The sequence below is a fragment of the Penicillium citrinum genome, assembly GCF_028827155.1.
Source record: "Penicillium citrinum strain IBT 23319 chromosome Unknown utg000001l:1.0-4955037.0:1.0-4956770.0, whole genome shotgun sequence".
Classification (NCBI taxonomy): Eukaryota; Fungi; Ascomycota; class Eurotiomycetes; order Eurotiales; family Aspergillaceae; genus Penicillium; species Penicillium citrinum.
In genome coordinates this window covers 4,290,259-4,308,446 of record NW_026622686.1, presented here as the reverse complement: position 1 = coordinate 4,308,446, position 18,188 = coordinate 4,290,259, and the positions used below count along the sequence as shown (strand labels likewise).

General features: G+C 48.4%; 5 protein-coding genes across 5 annotated transcripts; 3 read left to right on the top strand and 2 right to left on the bottom strand.

Moving 5' to 3' along the window:
• Positions 1–90: 90 nt before the first annotated feature.
• On the top strand, positions 91–1,911 carry N7469_001626 (putative mitochondrial DnaJ chaperone (Mdj1); the record flags this gene model as incomplete). Its single annotated transcript, XM_056640546.1, has 3 exons — positions 91–297; positions 408–1,654; positions 1,719–1,911. 3 exons carry the CDS (start codon positions 91–93, stop codon positions 1,909–1,911), a joined length of 1,647 nt encoding a protein of 548 aa, XP_056506303.1.
• Positions 1,912–2,572: 661 nt separating this feature from the next.
• On the top strand, positions 2,573–5,578 carry bro1 (putative signal transduction protein BroA; the record flags this gene model as incomplete). The annotated part of the gene is made up of 3 exons (XM_056640545.1): positions 2,573–4,513; positions 4,581–5,155; positions 5,215–5,578. The coding sequence occupies 3 exons, from the start codon at positions 2,573–2,575 to the stop codon at positions 5,576–5,578; spliced, it is 2,880 nt and encodes a 959-aa protein (XP_056506302.1).
• A 1,680-nt stretch (positions 5,579–7,258) lies between these two features.
• N7469_001624 (uncharacterized protein) lies at positions 7,259–8,425 on the bottom strand (the record flags this gene model as incomplete). Its single annotated transcript, XM_056640544.1, has 1 exon — positions 7,259–8,425. The coding sequence occupies one exon, from the start codon at positions 8,423–8,425 to the stop codon at positions 7,259–7,261; it is 1,167 nt and encodes a 388-aa protein (XP_056506301.1).
• Positions 8,426–10,125: 1,700 nt separating this feature from the next.
• Positions 10,126–11,400, bottom strand: N7469_001623 (C2H2-type zinc finger protein; the record flags this gene model as incomplete). The annotated part of the gene is made up of 1 exon (XM_056640543.1): positions 10,126–11,400. One exon carries the CDS (start codon positions 11,398–11,400, stop codon positions 10,126–10,128), a length of 1,275 nt encoding a protein of 424 aa, XP_056506300.1.
• Positions 11,401–15,963: 4,563 nt separating this feature from the next.
• Positions 15,964–16,368, top strand: N7469_001622 (uncharacterized protein; the record flags this gene model as incomplete). Its single annotated transcript, XM_056640542.1, has 2 exons — positions 15,964–16,001; positions 16,140–16,368. The coding sequence occupies 2 exons, from the start codon at positions 15,964–15,966 to the stop codon at positions 16,366–16,368; spliced, it is 267 nt and encodes an 88-aa protein (XP_056506299.1).
• Positions 16,369–18,188: the final 1,820 nt, after the last annotated feature.

Sequence of the window (18,188 nt, the reverse complement as noted above, 5' to 3'; positions counted from 1 at the left end):
ATCCGCTCTTTTACCACATCATCAACATCCCATTGCCGAAAGGAAGCCCGCAACCTCAATCATCCAACCACTGCCCAGGTATTACTATCCATGAACCCATCCGCGGCATTCCCCAAGGCCGCGGGCCTCCCCGCGCGCCTGCTGCGGCCATCACAGTGTTCGAAGCCGCCAACAACACCTAATTTCTGCTTGGCTGGCCAAAAACGAGGATACAATGCTGCAGCCACTGCGTCCCCCGCACGACGCATCCGGGAAGACCAGTACAAGAGAAAATCCCCAGATGTTTTCTCCATTCGGGTAAGAGGAACCCTGCGCCTGCGATAGGCATATTATATCCGCCAATTTCCTCACTTCTGGGGAGAAGATCGTTTTACCATCTTTGAGTGCTTATCTAACTTCCACGATAGACCTTTCACAGTACTGCGCCCCTGTCGATTCCCGATCCTTACAAAACCCTTGGTGTAGATAAGACGGCCTCCGCTGGTGACATCAAGAAGGCCTACTATGGCATGGCCAAGAAATATCACCCCGACACCAACAAGGATCCCGATGCGAAGGAGAAATTTGCCGAAGCCCAATCGGCCTACGAACTGCTGTCCGATGCTAAGAAACGAGAAAACTACGATCGATTCGGTTCCGCGGCGTTCGATCAAAATGGCGGCTTCGATCCAAGTGGCGGAAATCCATTCGCTGGAGCAGGTGGCTTCCATGGATTCGGTGGAGGCTTTGGAGGCGGTGGTTTCGGAGGCGGATTTGCACAGGATATCAACTTCGAAGATCTCTTCGGTGCTTTTACAGGAGGTGCTCGTCGTGGTCCTCGTGGTCGCCGCAACCCATTCCAGGAGCAGATCCTCGTTGGTGAGGATATTGAAGTACAGAGCAATATCACTTTCATGGATGCGGCCAAGGGTGTTTCTAAGGAAATTCCTGTCACGCCTTTGACTCAATGCGGTACTTGCTCTGGCGATGGGTTGAAGTCGGGTGCCAAACGCTCGCAGTGCCGACAATGCAATGGTACCGGAACCCGAGTACATATCATGCAAGGCGGATTCCAGGTTGCGGCGACATGTGATGCCTGTGGAGGTGTTGGTCAAACCGTTCCACGGGGTTCTGAGTGCGGAACTTGCAATGGAAACGGTGTTGTGAGGGAACGAAAGACTATCAAGGTTGATATCCCTGCCGGTGTTGACAACGGTATGAGAATGCGCGTTACTGGAGAAGGTGATGCTCCTCCCACTGGAACCGCCGCTGCGGCTGGTGCTCGTACCCAGCGTGGTGACCTCTACGTTACCATTCGTGTCGCTCCCGACTCGCGCTTCAGCCGTTCTGGCGATGATATTCTCTACACTGCCACCCTTCCTCTCACCACTGCTCTACTTGGTGGTGAAGTGACTATCCCCACTCTTGACAACGAAGTCAAGGTCAAGGTTGCTACCGGTACTGGTACTGGTGATCGAATTACCCTGACGGGCATGGGCATGAAGAAGATCGGTGGTGGCCGCGCGCGCATCCAGCCCACCGGTGATCTGAAGGTAGAATTTAAGGTTGCTATGCCGAAGTACCTGACAGGCAACCAGCGAACCATTTTGGAGGTTCTTGCTGATGAGATGAATGACAAAACGGCTCGACGAACCATGAATTTTAGCAAAGAGAGGTAAGTTGATAATATTTCCCCAACTTCGTTTCCTGACGACCTCGATGCTCATTATCTACGCCAGCCCTCCATCTTCCAGCACCGGATCCAATGAAGACTCCTCCAAGAATGAAGGATTCCTGAAATCTGTCTGGCATAAACTCACAGACAAGCACAATGACGCTTCCAAGTCCGAATCCAAGGGCGCAAAGGACGCGGATGCGAAAGACAGCGACAAGAAAGAAAACGGCAAAGACGAGAGCAAGAACTCCAGCTAAGCCACTGTAAATGTTCCATGTATTTCTATATACCTCCATCTTGATTGTATTTACTTTCAATGTCATAGCGCCGGCGAGCTCGGGGGGGAATTGGTCTGCCCTGGAGGGAGAGGCAGATACATTATGTATTATTACTACTTTTGTGTGAAGTTCTTCTCAAGCTCTCTCTACTCTTTAGTATTAGATCGAATAGACTCGGATATTCAGAAGATCGCTACAAACTACTGTACTAGTAAACAATCACTATTTCACCAATTTTATATCATTTTGTATGTTTCCGCGGATGTTTTGACTTGATTGGCGCCACTCCGCCTCGCCCGTCACGGCCATCACATCCCACTTGCTCACCTTCTCCCCTTCTCAATCTCACCTCAGATATCCCCCTTCTCTCTTTCTCCTCGCCACTATTATTAGTCTACCGAGGCTGACATCGAATAATTCTGACTGTTCAACCCGAAATCGACGTCATTGACCGATTATCGACTAGCGATTAGCGACCATCAGGCCCCGACTGTCCGCCTTCCCTTTACCCCACACGCTCCAATCCCCCCTCGATCATTGAATCGACTCTGCTCTCATTTACCTCCCTTGTTATTATTATTACACTCTTTTACTTATCGCAAGTGGAAGGGAGCGCTTGGTTCCTGACGACCATTCCATCATGGTTCAGTCACCCATGCTCTCCTGCCCTCTGAAGCAGACAAATGAGATCGATTGGGTCCAGCCTCTCAAGGATTACATCCGGCAGACTTACGGCGAGGACCCAGAGCGCTATGCACAAGAATGTGCGACTCTCAACCGTCTCCGTCAGGATATGAGAGGAGCTGGCAAGGATAGCGCCACTGGTCGCGATCTGCTGTATCGATACTATGGTCAACTAGAGCTCTTGGATCTACGGTTCCCCGTTGATGAGAACCACATCAAGATCTCGTTTACATGGTACAGTTCTAGACCATATATGCCTGGTATCTTCAATCCATTGCCTATGCTGACAATCGAATTCTCTAAATTTAGGTACGATGCCTTCACCCATAAGTCAACTGCACAGTATTCCCTAGCCTACGAGAAAGCATCCATCATCTTCAACATTTCCGCTGTCCTTTCCTGTCATGCCGCCGATCAGAATCGTGCAGAGGATACCGGACTCAAAACAGCATACCACTCCTTCCAAGCCTCGGCAGGCATGTTCACATACATTAATGAAAACTTTCTACACGCGCCCTCAACCGACCTCAACAGGGATACTGTGAAATCACTCATCCACATTACACTTGCTCAGGCCCAAGAAGTCTTCCTTGAGAAACAAGTGGCAGATGGTAAAAAGCCAGGGTTTCTTGCGAAGTTAGCGGGTCAAGCTGCCTATCTATATTCCCAGGCCGGAGAGACAATGCAAGACTTCGTCGGCAAAAATGTCTTTGACAAGACCTGGTCGGTTGTAGTGCAGGCAAAGACAGCGCATATGGGCTCGGTGGCATCTTACTTTCAGGCTATTGCTGATAGTGAGAGTGGCTCTCATGGAATTGCAATTGCTCGCCTCCAGCTCGCCGACAAACAGTCTGCTACAGCGATAAGTTGCGCCAAGGGATTCCCCTCTTCGCCCCCAGCTGCATCGAATCTTACTGCAGAATCCGGAAACGCACTTATGGATCTCATCAAACACCATCACGCCAATGTTCAGGCCCAGCTCACCTCCATGACCAAGGATAACGATTACATCTACCACGAGCCAGTGCCAAATGAAGCTGGCCTCTCGGCAGTTGCGAAGCTGCCGGCTGCAAAGGCAATCCCTGTCAGCGAGTTATACCAAGGGCAAGATATCCAGCGCATAATTGGTCCCGATATTTTCCAGAAGCTTGTGCCCATGGCTATCACAGAAAGCGCCAGTCTGTACGACGAAGAAAAGGCTAAGCTGATTCGTGCGGAAACTGAAAAGGTCGAGACCGCCAACGGCGAGATGGCCGCTAGTCTCGACTATTTAAAATTGCCCGGTAGTCTCAACATCTTGAAAGGTGGTATGGACCAAGAAATGACAGTCGACGAAGAGTTCCGTCGCTGGTGCTCGGAGCTTGGTGGCCACAAGCCATTTAAGAAAGCGCTAGATGACCTGCAAGACCGCAAAGCGGAAGTTCAAACTGCTCTAGACGGGTGCTCCAAGCAGCTCGATCTGGAAGAGAGTGTTTGTGAAAAAATGCGGTCCAAGTATGGAGGCGACTGGAGTCAACAACCTAGTGGCCGACTTAACACTACTCTCCGGGGAGACGTTCGAGCATACCGCGATACAATCACTGAAGCCAGTGCCAGTGACACGCAACTCTCGGCTACGTTCCGACAATACGAGGGTGACTTCGAACAGATGCGGTCTGCAGGCGAGACGGATGAGGCCGATGTGCTTTTCCAACAGGCCATGATTAAAGCGGGTTCAAAACATAGCAAAGGCAAGAATGGAGTCTCCAGCCCTGCCGAGGGGAGTCTCTTGGATGATGTGAATGACGAGGGTATCATGTCTGTTTCGGATCAAATCAACAAGGTAGAGGAGATTTTGAAGAAACTCAACCTCGTCAAGCGGGAACGCGCACAAGTCTTAAAAGATCTGAAAGAAAAGGTAAGCAATATTTCGAATTCATGGCCTGCCAAGTTACTTCCTGCAATTGATACTAATTTTCTTATAGGTTCACAACGATGATATCTCAAATGTATTGATCTTGAATAAGAAGTCAATTGCTGGTCAAGAGAAGCAGCTTTTCGAGGCAGAGCTCGAAAAGTTCCGTCCACATCAAAACCGCTTGCTGCAGGCTAATCACAAGCAATCCTCGCTTATGAAGGAATTGACCAAGATATATGCCGATCTGCTTCAAGACAAGCGAGTCCAGTCCGAACAGTCTAAATATGAAGGTATCACTCGGCAAAGGAATTCTGTGATGGCGCGATACAAGAAGATCTATGAGGCATATAATGGTCTTTCGTCAGGAATCGTACAGGCGCGAAACTTCTACAAGGAAATGGGTGAGAATGTCGATAGTTTGCGGAAGAACGTCGAGACCTTCATCAGCAACCGTCGGTCTGAAGGAGCGCAACTCCTGAGCCAGATTGAACGGGACAAGGCTAGTGGTGTCTCGGAGCAGGAGGATCGAGAGAGAGAAAAGCTTCGACAGTTGATGGAGCGTCTTTCGACGGAACCCAAACCATCCTCGACTTCCCCCTCCACTGGGTCCGCAGTAGCTCCCCCAGCTCCTTCTAAGATCAAGTCCCCTCCACCGCCAGTTCATGCGCCCTCATATTCAACAACTGGCCCATCCCCCCCAGATGTCCCCCCCGCTATCCACCAACTATGCCTGGGGCACCTCCGCCTGGTGTGCCTCTCTCACACTCACCGGCTCCGTACGGTCAATACATGGGTGGAACTCCCGGGTATATGCCAGGTCAACCCTTCCAGCAGGGAGCTGCGGCTCCTCTTTCCGAGGGATATAACCCAATGGCATACCCGTACCAGACACCTGTCTCACCACCACCGAACCAACAATTCTTCTCCCCGACTCCTACCCCATACAGTGGATACACCAGCGCTAGCCCAGCTCCATCAGCTACAGCAGCGACCCCGCAATCGCATTACATGACCCCCCCAGGGCTATATCCCTCCTCCACCTCCACCACGTCCACAACAGCCTAGCTATCCTCCTTCAACTGGCGGAGCCTACCCATCCGGACCTGGCGGCTATGCGCAAAGTCGGCCGTATGGCCATCAAAAAGCACCTTCTCAAGCCCAGTCCCAGCCATCTGCCACGAATGACCCGTGGGCAGGATTAAATGCATGGAAGTAGTAGATGAAGGGTATATATAGCCCGGATGGAAAGGAAAATTGGGAAGGCAAACTTGAACGGAGAAGGCATACATCTCGGCGTTAGCTTTTTTTTTTTTTTAAATTCGATATCACTCTTGTTTGAATTGCGATCTTATTTACCTGCGCTACGACCTACTCTTTCCCTTTTGCTTGCAAAGGCGCGATCATTAGCTTCGAATGGACCTTTCCAGTTCTTTCTTTTTTTATTATTTGCTTGGGATACAGCAATGTACATGAAATGGAATATGAATAACCTTTTATTTTTAAATTCGATATCACTCTTGTTTGATTCATGGGCATGAACGAACTCGAATCTGTAATAGTCTCGCACACTCGAATGAGCAGGGTTGATTCGGTGGTGCATCACTGCCAGGTGGCAGAGTATTCGTGTTCTACATATGCCACGAGGGTCGCACATTGTACGATATCAACTTGGTTCATTGGCTACAGCCTCATATCCCCAACTATCCCAGCTCAACGAACGCGATACAGCTTGATGATATGATGGAAACATCCCCAGGTGCTACAGTAAATTTAGAACAAGCTAGCTCGTCCTACACCCTCGTAAGCCCGAATAGATATCCAGTGTAACTCGAATTTTACTCAATCTTACTACTTCATCCGCATTCATTGCTATTCACATCAAGCCGAGCAACAAAAAAAAAAAAACAACCAAAAACAAAACCACCTCATGAAACCCCATTTACACAACTTTCCGTGGGAAAAAAAGTACCAACAACTCTACAATAAAAGCAAAAAACAGAAAAATCATCAATTCAATGAAAACCTAATCTGAGTCCTAGCGAGGAATAGAAATGCGATCTATCAAATTCGAGGTGGCCCACCGTGTCCACCTCACCGTTTGTCCTCAAATTCTTCTCCATGCGCATTCCTTGCTTCCCCCCCCTAATACCTGCTAGTGCTTCATATATTGGACTTCTGTGTGGTCCTATATGCACCGAAAAGGTGCTGCTTCAGGGTGTTAGAGAGAGCAGAATTATATTCTCTCATTATCACGACTGCATCTCGTGAGTTTTGCCGATTCCTGAAATAATCAAAATCAAAACGGAGTCGTGTCGTTCGGATGAGAAGTATTCATCAAGATTTGAGAATATTTCAATCGATTTGAACGTCAAACGAATACGATGACAGAGATCACGGATCTCTGCATTTCTCCCGCGAAGAATAGTTCTCGTGAACTGAACTATAATATCCAACGCTGTCAATGGGAAACCATAATTGCACGGCGAATCCATAGCGAATTGAATTTGAAGCCATTATACATTTCGAACGGGGTATTCCATTGCCATTTTGATATGCTGATAGATACGAACTAGAACTTGCAAACTACTACAAATACAGCAACAGAAAGTAGATATACAATATCTACGAATGGATCACGACAGAAATCCGAACATACAGAGAATCGACAAACCAACAAGGAATCAACAAGACACAATCAAAACAACTGAAATCCAACAAATCCATCATCATCATCGCCATGACCAACTAAACAACACCAACGCTAACACCCTTCTGTTGGCCCCTCATCCTCTCCTCTCGCCGTCGACTATAAGGAGCATAATACGGTTCATCCGCAGACCCAATACTAGCCCTTACACCATCCTGCGACGCATGATACGCCGGACTCGAGGGTGCAGGCGCAAGTTGCATCGCTTTAAATTGTGCGTCAGATATAATTCTCCTTCCATAAAGATATCGCATTAATTCGAAGTCAGCTCTACTCCCAGCAAGAGTGTGACCGGAGCGATAATGTTCCCCGACGTGATCGAGGAGTCGTCGCCAAGCTGAACCTGACCCTGACCCTGAACTTGAACCTGAATCACGAATATCAAGTCCAGGTATTTCACTTTCACTTCCGTCTGGACCTTCGATGAGTGTGTTCGGGGTTGCTGGCTGTTCTATGCTTGTGTATGGACCGTCTTCTCGAACATCAGTTCCAGAGTCAACACGTCGCATTACTCCATCGAGATATTCGGGACTATTTTCACGACCCTGGTTTTTCTCAGAGATCGAGATCGAGGAAAGTGGTACCGGATTTGAATCGCCGTCCACGAAGTTCGTGTTTGGACATAGTGGACAGCGCGCGGTACGTGGCGGAGGATGCGTGCGAAAGTGACTGAGAACATGAATATTCCAGTGATTCTCATCATCAAACGACTCATGACAATCCAACATGTGGAAAAGACAGGTATAGATACGATTTGTATCCGGGGTAATATCTACATCCTCCCCGTTTTCCGCGCCATTTCCCGCTGTATTGTGTGTGATGGGTTGGGAGGGAACGGACGATATTGATGGGGTTGCGGTACTCCACGATGAATGTGATCTTGATGTCGTGGATCGTTCAGCTCGTGTATTACCGCGATATCCAGAACCAGAACCAGAACCTGATCCTGAAGCAGAGCCCATTCTTGACGTGATAATAGCCACCCTCTCGCCAACTAAACTTGAACGTCTTCGTTGTCGTTCCTGCTGTCTTTCGCGCTCATACTGTCGTGATTGTATCTGCGACTGCGTCTGCGATATCCTCCCCACTGGGATACCGATCTCTTCTGCTCTAGTCAGGGCGCTAGAACTGGTGGTATCAAAGGAGGAAATGGATGAGGAGTCGCCGCTAGTCAAACCGGGGATAGAGGGTGAGAAAGACGGCATGCCGACCATCGTTTTGCTTTCTTTTTTTGTTCTTTCCCCTTCACCTCTTCGCTCCAATAGCCAGTGCTAGTACCAGTACCAGTGCCAGTGCTTCCCGGGAGATGACTTGTGGACGTTTGATTCAATCTTTACGAAGATCTAATCGAGACTTTACGATCGATCTAATCTGTCGGAGGAACTTGAAGACGTCAGTCACTCTGCCAGTCAGAGACAAGAAGGATATGGCGAAGACGTGCTGGGGCTCAAGCGCAGGCTCCGATATACTCCGCACGGCCGATGGGCGCGGAGAACCAAAACAGATGGACTTCGGAGAATTCCAGTTCCAGCTCCTCTGATGGACTTGACTATTACTAGTCTCGGTACTTCTCAGCGAGACTAAACAAGGTACAGACACAGGCACAGTGCAGGTACCGGTACAGCCATGATGGACGAGATGTGCGCGGATCGGATATGAAGATCAAGCGACAAGACCAGAGACGAATAGGACAAAAACAGAATAGGAAGACAAAGAGAAGAAATTGAGATACATACAGATCAGATGTGCAGTGCAGTGCAGTCCAGTATATCCAATATACTGGACTCAAACACACACAAGTGCAATTCTCGTACCTTTGCGAAATGTCAGCATGCATGACATTTTGAATTAGTTTGCCGGCGTAGTCCGTCTGTAGTGTTTATGTATATGTACATGTACATGTACATGTCTCTACACACCTTCCACACATACGCATACACATACACGTACGTCCACAGATACATTCCACAAATCACCAACGGCCCAGTAATGAGCATACAGTGTACATACCTCCAAACCTCGTATTCTCTATGAAACGAGTGAATTAATAGTATTCATCATTGTACCGTGTAGCGGGTGGGGAATAGTCGACTAGTAGCATTGCAGTATGCATGAAGAGGAAGTGGAAGATGGATTTTATCTTTTCATGAAACATGTACCTTTTTTTTTTTCTGCGCTAAGATGTTGGAGGGGTGTGGGGGGGGGTTAGAGGGCAGAGTTGAGTTTTGACCAGGTAAATCATCCAGTGGTATGATTCACCTTGTTAGTTAGTAGATGTGATTGGGATGTTAGTTGTAGTAACTAACAATGTTGATTGTAAAATAGTGTTATTGATTATACTGGCTTGTATGTTGTCTGGCATGATTCTGTCGTTGGAGGGGCAGTCTCACACTTCATTCAACCTGGGAGTACAATTGGGATGATATTCTACAATAAATTGCTGGCAAGTATAGTAGAGATTGATATTGATTTCTACCAAGTAGCAAGTATTAAGGGAGATAGTAAAATAGATGTCAAGAATGGAAAAAAAAAGGGAGACCGCAGGTCTCAGAGAGGAGAATCACAAAGGAATCAAGTCAGAACGACGAAATTTTGATGCTCCAGGGATATAAGAATCCCAGGATGAAAGAAAGCAAAAAGAAAAAAGAAATATTCCCGGTCCGTCTATTGGATTTCAGCGCCTTTCGCAGAAAGCAAAGTAATAGCAGAAAAAAAATAATAATAATAAACCAATCCATCCGACACCGTTGATGCCTGCAATCCAGGAGAAAATGCACAAAGTCTATATATCGTTTCGTAGCGCGCATAATGGAGATTTTGGGGAGACATGAGGGGAGAAAAAGAGCGGGAGTGTGAGGTTTTGTTTTGTTTTGTTTTGTTTTTTTTTCTTAATGGCTCTTTCAGTTTAAAATCGCTCAGCCAGGTCATTGCCGGCGACCGAATTGTTCGTCGACGATGACATAGAAGTAAATCCACTCGCCGGGTTGAGCATGTCCTGCACGGCAACCTTGGGCACCTGGGGTACAGGCAGTTTACGCTGTGTACCATCTGGTTTAGACATGATGTCTGTGATACTGGGACCCATGTGACCCTGCCCGGGACTATAATAGTTAGGACCTTCAGGTTGCGGCTCCATGGGCGCCAGAGCGGGAGTATGTTGCAGAGACAAGTGACGGATTGAAGGCAAGTGAAGCTCATTGGCGCCTAGAGGCCGGAGGCGAGGAGAATGAGCAGGAGTTGCCAGAGGAGTGTGATCGGGAGTAGGAGAAAGCGAGTCGTGAGAGAAAGTAGGAGATGAAGGAGCCGTGGAGTTAGGAGAGTTGGGGCGCGATCGTTTGACACGGTGACCATTGTAGTTATCGTCATCCTCGTTGGAATGCGAACGACTCATATTGTGAGAAATGGCGTAGGCGGAGAGCGAGGGAAGACCGCGGCTGGAGTGATGATGATGGCGAGAACCGAACATGTGATGCCGTGATCCACCATGGTACCCCAAGTGATCATCACGCTCGACCTGAGAAGCAGCCGTTGCCAACAGATTGATATCCATGCCTGAAGAGGCGCGGTCGGTGTTGCGCGAGTAGGGACCCAGATTGGAGCGCATCTGGTTGGCGTAGTTGGAAAAAGAATGCGGAGGAGAAACGTCCGGAGAGCCGACCTGTGAGACGGGCGCAGAGCGAGTAATGGGCTTGCTGGGAGGAGGCATCATGTTGGCAGCACTGGCCATGGCCGCATCCTGGCCAGCGGCAGCAGCGGCGGCAGCAGCAGCGAGGTGCTGAGCTTTGTTGCTGCGACGAGAATTGGGGTTGTTGTGAATGCGCGAGTGGCGAGTAAGTTCGTCGGAGCGACTGAAGCGCTTTGTGCAGCCAGGGAACTGGCAGGCATGAGGCTTCTCACCGGTATGGGTGCGAATATGACGAGTCTGATGCTCCAAGCGGTGGAAAGCCCGGTCGCAAAGGGGACATTTATAGGGACGAGGCAGATCCTGACGGACCTCCTCATTGGCGGGGCGAGCACCCTTCATGAGAGGCGGTAACAAACTCACTGAAGACGCCATGGAAGAAGAATCAGATTCTCCGTTGGGAGAGACCGGAGCAGAAGTAGATGGAGATGTAGTAGTGGTGGTTTCTTGAGGATTCAGCAGATTGGAGAAACCCACTGAAGAGACGGGGGGCGGCATGTGAATCTGCAGTGGACGAGACCGGGTTGAAGCCGGAAGTAGAGAAGTGGAGAGCAGAGAAGTAGGGAGAGAAAGGGAGGATGAGAGGTAAAGAAAGAATTAAAGAATGCCGAGGTGTGAAGGTGTGAGAGAGAGAATGTCGGGGAAGGTTGATTTATCACCGCGCGCAGGCAGGGGGGGATTGATGGATGGATTTGGAGCTAAAATCGTCCGGTCGATCAACCACCGAGAGGGTGTCTAGTGTAGAGAGGGGTCGAGGGGGGGGGATCAAGTAGATCTATATCCTTTTTTCCGATTTTAGTCCAAATGTAGGACTATGTTGTAGAAAAAGGAAGAGAGTATGGGGGAGGTATGTGAACAAGGGGTGAAAAAGAAGAGAGGAAAAAAAATCTGGAGATGACGATCTGGGGAGCAGCAAGTAATAAAGGGAAGGGGGGGGGTGGTGTGGAAGAAAGTAAAGTATGAGGAATGGAGGGGGAAGAAAAAAGGGCAGGGAGAAATCGGGGAAGGAGAGGATATTGTCGGATCGGTGAAAAAAAGGAATAAAAAAGAATAAAAAAATGAAATTGAAAATTGGAAATAAAAAAAAATGGAATAAAAAAATGGAGTGATCGGATGGTAACAAGACAAGACAAGACAAGGTTGAGTGAATTGCGTGGGGAGAAAAGAAAAGATTTTTCAGCACTTTTTTTTTTCCCTCTTTTTCTCTCTCTCTCTCTTTTTTTGACGAAAAAGGAAATTCAAGGTGGAAAATGACGGGGAAAATCCGAAAAGGGTGAACAACGTGCGGTAGATCGACCTCAGAATTATCGGGATTCACTAATCTCTTTCTCCTGTTCAGTTCCCTTGATAATTACATTTTATGAATTGAGATCTACTCAATTTAACAATTCATACAATACTAATAATCATATAATTCACATGCAGTAGTACGTAGGACCATCATGGGGAGGGTGAGGAGGGGAATGAAAATAGAATTAAATAAAAATAAAATAAAATTCGACTCAAAAGGAAAGAAAAGAAAAGAAAAAAAAAAGCCCCAAAGAATCCCCGAAGTGCGGACTCGCCAGTGTGGGGTCACCCAAAAGGTCCTTGGATTACCTCATCTGAAGAACTGAGTGCGTGGCTTTACTCTGGCAGTATCCTGTAGTACATAGCACACACCATACGAGTGTGCAAGATTAATGTAGTGAATAGTATATCCGGCTATCGCGCCTCAGAGAATCTGCTTATCATCAAAAAGTACCATCTAGAAATACAGTATACAATGTACGGTACGAAGGAATGATCTACATCTATTGGCCGGTTCTAGCACAATCTATGATCTGAGAATGATCAATAATGATGCGCTTCCATCCTCCCCCATCGTGATCGGTGGCAAGCTTCCCTTCGCCCCGGTCCAGGCCCGGGGTCATCAATAAGAAGATCCTGGGGTGCGGGTGTGTCTTCCCCATTTCTTGTGGAAAATTCAAACTTTTTGGCAGAGTTAAACAAGAGATCCTTTCAAACATAAATGATCTCAAGAAGGATCCTTTACGTTTGAAAGTATCTCTGAGCTAAAGCTAAGTAAGCTGTGACGATGGCAATGATCATCGATGATGTCGACACATGATACACGATTTGAGCATGATTTAGTCATGGGGAATCGAGAGGTCATACAGACGGATCCTACGAAAACAACTCGGAGTTTACCCAAGATTCAAATTAGGGTAAACCAGAATAAGAACAAAAATCAAAATTTAAAAGAATAAAATAAATCAATAATACTATTATGAATACCCCAGATTCGAATTCAGCTTGGACCATGGTCTTCTACTGTACAACTGATAATCCAATCTGCACTCCAGCCGCAAAGCAGTCCATCACCCTCTCTTCCCTCTTACAGCCCTCGTAATCGCAAACAAAACGGCGCCTGTCGGAAATGAGTGGCATATCTGTGGTACAGGTTCATGCTCCATCGTGGTATCCCACTACTAGTTCTACGGAGTACAAGTACCAGTGTAATATTGCCGCTGTCTCCCCCTTCTCCAGACTCCAGATTATCCTACTCTGGGGCATATCCTGCTCAATCTGGGGACCGGAGCCTTCCCCGGGAGGTCGGCCCCTCGCCACACGATCAGGATGTCCGGGTTTAGGCATAGTACGTCGTGGATTTCCCGAATGGTCTGATAATAACCGCCCCGCGATTGCGCCACTGGCGGAGGACCGGGGGATAAAGAAAGATACGTTGCTCGGCAAGACCCTCCCGTTCAGCCGCCATGTGACGGACCAGTCTACTCTGGTTGGTGCAAGAACTATTTGGCCATCTTTGTCCCGAAATGGGTAATTGATGATATCCAATTCCACCTCTTGTCTATGTATGTACTCCGTGCTAGTCCCTTCATTTAACCGCTCGTAGGTAGAGATGACCGCCTCATCCCATTCGATTTGCGATCCAGGACGGCGGATAAGCTGCATGTACCCGGGGGAGTTCAAGGGGTTCGCCTCTAGTCGCAGATCCTAAGGGCATGAATTTCAGCTTGCCAGTGCCAGTGCCAGTGCCCGCGCCCATGTCCACGTCTCGGCGATCCTAGATCAATCACTCGTATGACAGCATTGCCTTACATCCTGTTTCGGCGGATCTCCGGCTTTGCCTCGGTCTGGGGGGATATTGTGGAGATTCGGGAACCCCGGATGTCTTCTTAATATCGAGACAGTAGAAGCCCAAATAATGGACAGTAAAGATAAGACCATAGTATCTACGTGGAAATCCTCTCAAATAGTTCTCGCTGACAGCGATTGATCACTCGTCTCGAGCGATGCCGGGGTCGATTGCCGACTGGGGTTCACTCGTACTTTGGCCCGCCTCATTGAAGAATCCCAATCAGGCCAGGTCAGGCCAAGCCACGCCCCACTGCGCCGATGGATTCCCCTTTCGCAATCCTCTCCACGGGGAGAATGGCGTTACCTCTGGAGAACCTCCGGACTCGGCGCCTCAATCTGCAGGGGGGGGGCAAGCTGTTCTGAGGGGCTTTTGTAAAGCACAAAGCAGGTACGGAGTACTTCATGGTACTACTATTACCCGCTTTTTGCCGAAGCCGTGGCTATGTACATACAAACTTCATGGTGAAACGAAACGCTACCTATCATCTTTATACTGACAAGGGGATATGCGGTTTCAGCTGACGAGTCGAGCAATGCCTTGCCTGTGGTCAGCAGCAGATTTGCAGCCGCCGACTCCAACATTGTCCTGCGAGTGGATGGATGCTATCTCCATGACCGCAGAGGGGAGAAAAGTGGCAGATCGGAAGCTGACTTCCGTGCCAATCTATGATGTGATCGAGCAAACTCGTTTCACTTTCCCAAGGTGGGCGCCGTCAGAATTTTCAAGCAGATCCTCCACCTCCACTATCCCGCAATCCCACATAGATCGACACCGCTACCCATAACTATAGGCAGTAGAGCGTGGGGGAGTTCAATAAAAAAAAATGTGCACTGGTGGACACCTTTCAGGCAGATCTATTGGGGTAGGTTGTCGCCGATTGCGTCGATTTGGAGGATAGAATACTGTGTTGCGTGGTAGGGTTTCTACATATCTCCCTTCGGCGGTCACTCACCCTATCGCATCGCACAATTCTCCGGAATGATCAACAAAATTTGGAGGGGGATGCACCCGATGATCTTCGACAGTTCTGAGTCACAGATTGGATACCCCGCAATCTCCAATCTTCAGGACTTCCAACTATAACAAGCCAACACTATCGGCTGATCAGCATAAGAACGGTCTAACATATGTCCTTTCTCAGGGATTTGTGTGACTAGATGCAGCAGGGGTGTTGGAGCGTTCTGCTGCTGTGTCCTCGTCACAGTAACAAATACCTTAGGGACTGCCAGCGAGTACTAGCACATGCCGCGATCGTCATCGAGTACTGCGAGTGATAGGCCTTCTTCATGTCCGACATCGCCGTAACGGTCTAAGATTGCGCATCATTATCAGCAATAGAAATGAAAAATCAGAGTTCTTCCCCGCAAGTTTATCATTCATCACGCCATTACCCCGTAGGAAATCTGTCATTACCGGGGAACAATGTGTGGGTTGTTTTTAGACTTACTTATTTTCCCCGGATGACCCAATGCGGTCGATCATACGGTGTTATCAGGGAAAAAAAATTCGATACTGATTGGATTATCAAGAGAATAGTGGAAACCCACCAAATACTAAATCTAGGTGGAACAATTTTGAAGAAAATACAAAAGTCATATTACAAATTATCGTTTTGGAGAAGGGTAAAAGGAAAGTTAATGGACATACGGAGTACAATGTACTATTAGATACTGCGTGAAGGGATGAAAGTGTCCGGGAAAATGTCGGGGTTCCGACTCCCGTGCAAATTCCGTCGACCGCATCAATACGTGATTTCTTTTAGTCAAAACCACCCCGAAGCAACCATAAACGGATATCCGACTACGTTATTATAACTCTGTCCTCTTGCCTCTGCGTCGTATTGGAGTCAAACAGGAAATCAGAATTAAGTCAGGCCAGTATCCTGGCAGCCTCTAGTCCAGTAGGATTTACTAGTCTTCATGCTCGCTCATGCTCATCCTCAGCCAAAGACAATGAGGTAAGAATCTTGGTATGCGCCGGTTTGGTCTGGACACCTATGCCTGTCTGTCAGCCCTCGCTGCAGCCCCCTTGCGACAGGCATCAGTTATGACGTGCTCTCGCCCTTTCAGCGTTCATTATTAAAGATTCCTTTCAGCCTGTACCCTGATAAAATTGCAGTAATTGTAATAGGCCTTCACTTTTTGACAGGGGGTCCGGGGTCGGGGATTCGTCTGCGTTCCATTTCCAATCGCCCCGGTTTCTGCTGCCTGTTGCTGAAACCTCACCAAGCGAAACGCTACGGGCACGAGCAAGAGCACGACTCCAAGTTCCCAATTCAAGGTGCAGCCATTGTGGAGTTAGGAGTGGAGGAGAAGGAGGAGTAGATACGATCGACGACGCATTTGTCGGGGCCAGTTCTTTTTGTTCTTGCAGTAGCTAAGGTTTTTGGTTTTTTTCTCACTCATTTTCTTTTTTTTCCCATCCAACTAGAGTATCTTCCATACACCAACGAAGTCGCGACAAATGTACAGCAAAGTCTAGTGGCATCCTCTCTTATCAGCTCAGGGTAACATTGTTACGCTTGGCAGGTCTTAATGCGGGGCCCCAAAATCCGGGGAAGGTTTGGTTCGCATTCCTCGGATCCAATTACTACTTGCCGTGCAACAGTTACCTAAGAGAATACGGAGGTGTCCTTTTCCAATATCCACGCACTCTATGAGACTCTGCCACGTCCGCCAAGGCGAGGGATCCGCGCTCCACAGCTTCTGGAACAATCATCCCGTCAGCCAATCATAATGGCTATATCCATCATGCTGATATCATCCCAATCCCTTTTGATTGCGGGGCCGGACTGTCTCGATCTGATTCTCCGGGGAACAAATCACCGTGGCAGGATAACTGGGATCTTCGTGACGGGGTTGATGTTTATTGATAACACTTATTCCTGTATTTGTGTGCACCCTACTGTCTGGACTTACTAGATTCAGATATGGCGAATCGGCCCTTTGCAGCTATCATTGCGGCACTCCAGACTCATCGGCGACCTCCTTGAACAAACGCTAGTGAGAGAAAGCATGGAAAAAAAGGGGGGGTGGATGATGGGTCCGCATCTCCTATCGAGTTCTCGGTGAGGCCCGTACGATTAGGGTAGTCTCTAGCACCCTCTTCCACTCCCTCTCCTCCCTTCCCCTTTCTCAAAGGGATGAACTCCACTTCTGAGAAATTTCCTACTACCCCATACTCTATCCACTGTTGTGCCCGAATTCCGTAAGTAGTGTTACCCACCAAGGAGACCACCGGGGAAAAAGAAGTACCCTCATCTTTACATAGTACGGAGTAAGGGGAATACACCTTCCGTGAAGGGGGTACGGAGATACTCAAACCGGGATATTCCATCCCTTACTTGGCTTATCTCTCCAGGGCTGCCATGGCTTCACCAAGCTCTCCGTCTCGTCTCCGTGGGGAGATAACAACTGAAAGGTGGGGGGGTTTCGTTTTGCCCCAGACCCAACCGACCACATGGTTCCAAATGTCCGTTCCAAGCGAGAATGAACTGAATGTCGTGCTGGCCAATCTATCTTTCACGTGTTACCTGACATCTATACCAGCCAGCTTTGGGAAGAATGTACATCAAAAGAAGTAGTACCATGTGCATCGTCATACTTGGGTCTGGCCCCAAGCACTGTTCACAAGCCAGATCGATAGCTCCCAGTGATCTTCACATGTGAAGGCGGGCCTTATCGTGACCTTGTCATCAGTGGCTTCATATTTCAGCGGTCCGTGGCCATGGTTATGATTCTTTGTCTACGAGTACAGAGTACATCTGATAGCTATCCGACCAGCCTCGGCTTCGGCCCCCATGTCTTTCTAGCACGTCGGTCCGATGATGAATCGCATATCGACTCCCTTTTAGGTACATACACGGATTGGACGAAAACATTTACACGTACCTGATCGTCGCCGTCACCTGAGGCTGTCTCCGCCGAAGCTCGCAAGATCTTCTCGTCAGGGTATGCATGGAGTTCAACCGGGCCGGTCAATCCGATCACCCCATCTGCCCCAATTGATCAAGCAATATGCACTCATTGCCAATATGGAGTCTCCGTAAAGACAGCTGAAACCAGGCATAGCGATAGTGTTCTCACTGAATCACGCTAACCTGGGACTAACTTGGGGACCTGCCTCAAAGGATTACTGTGCACGC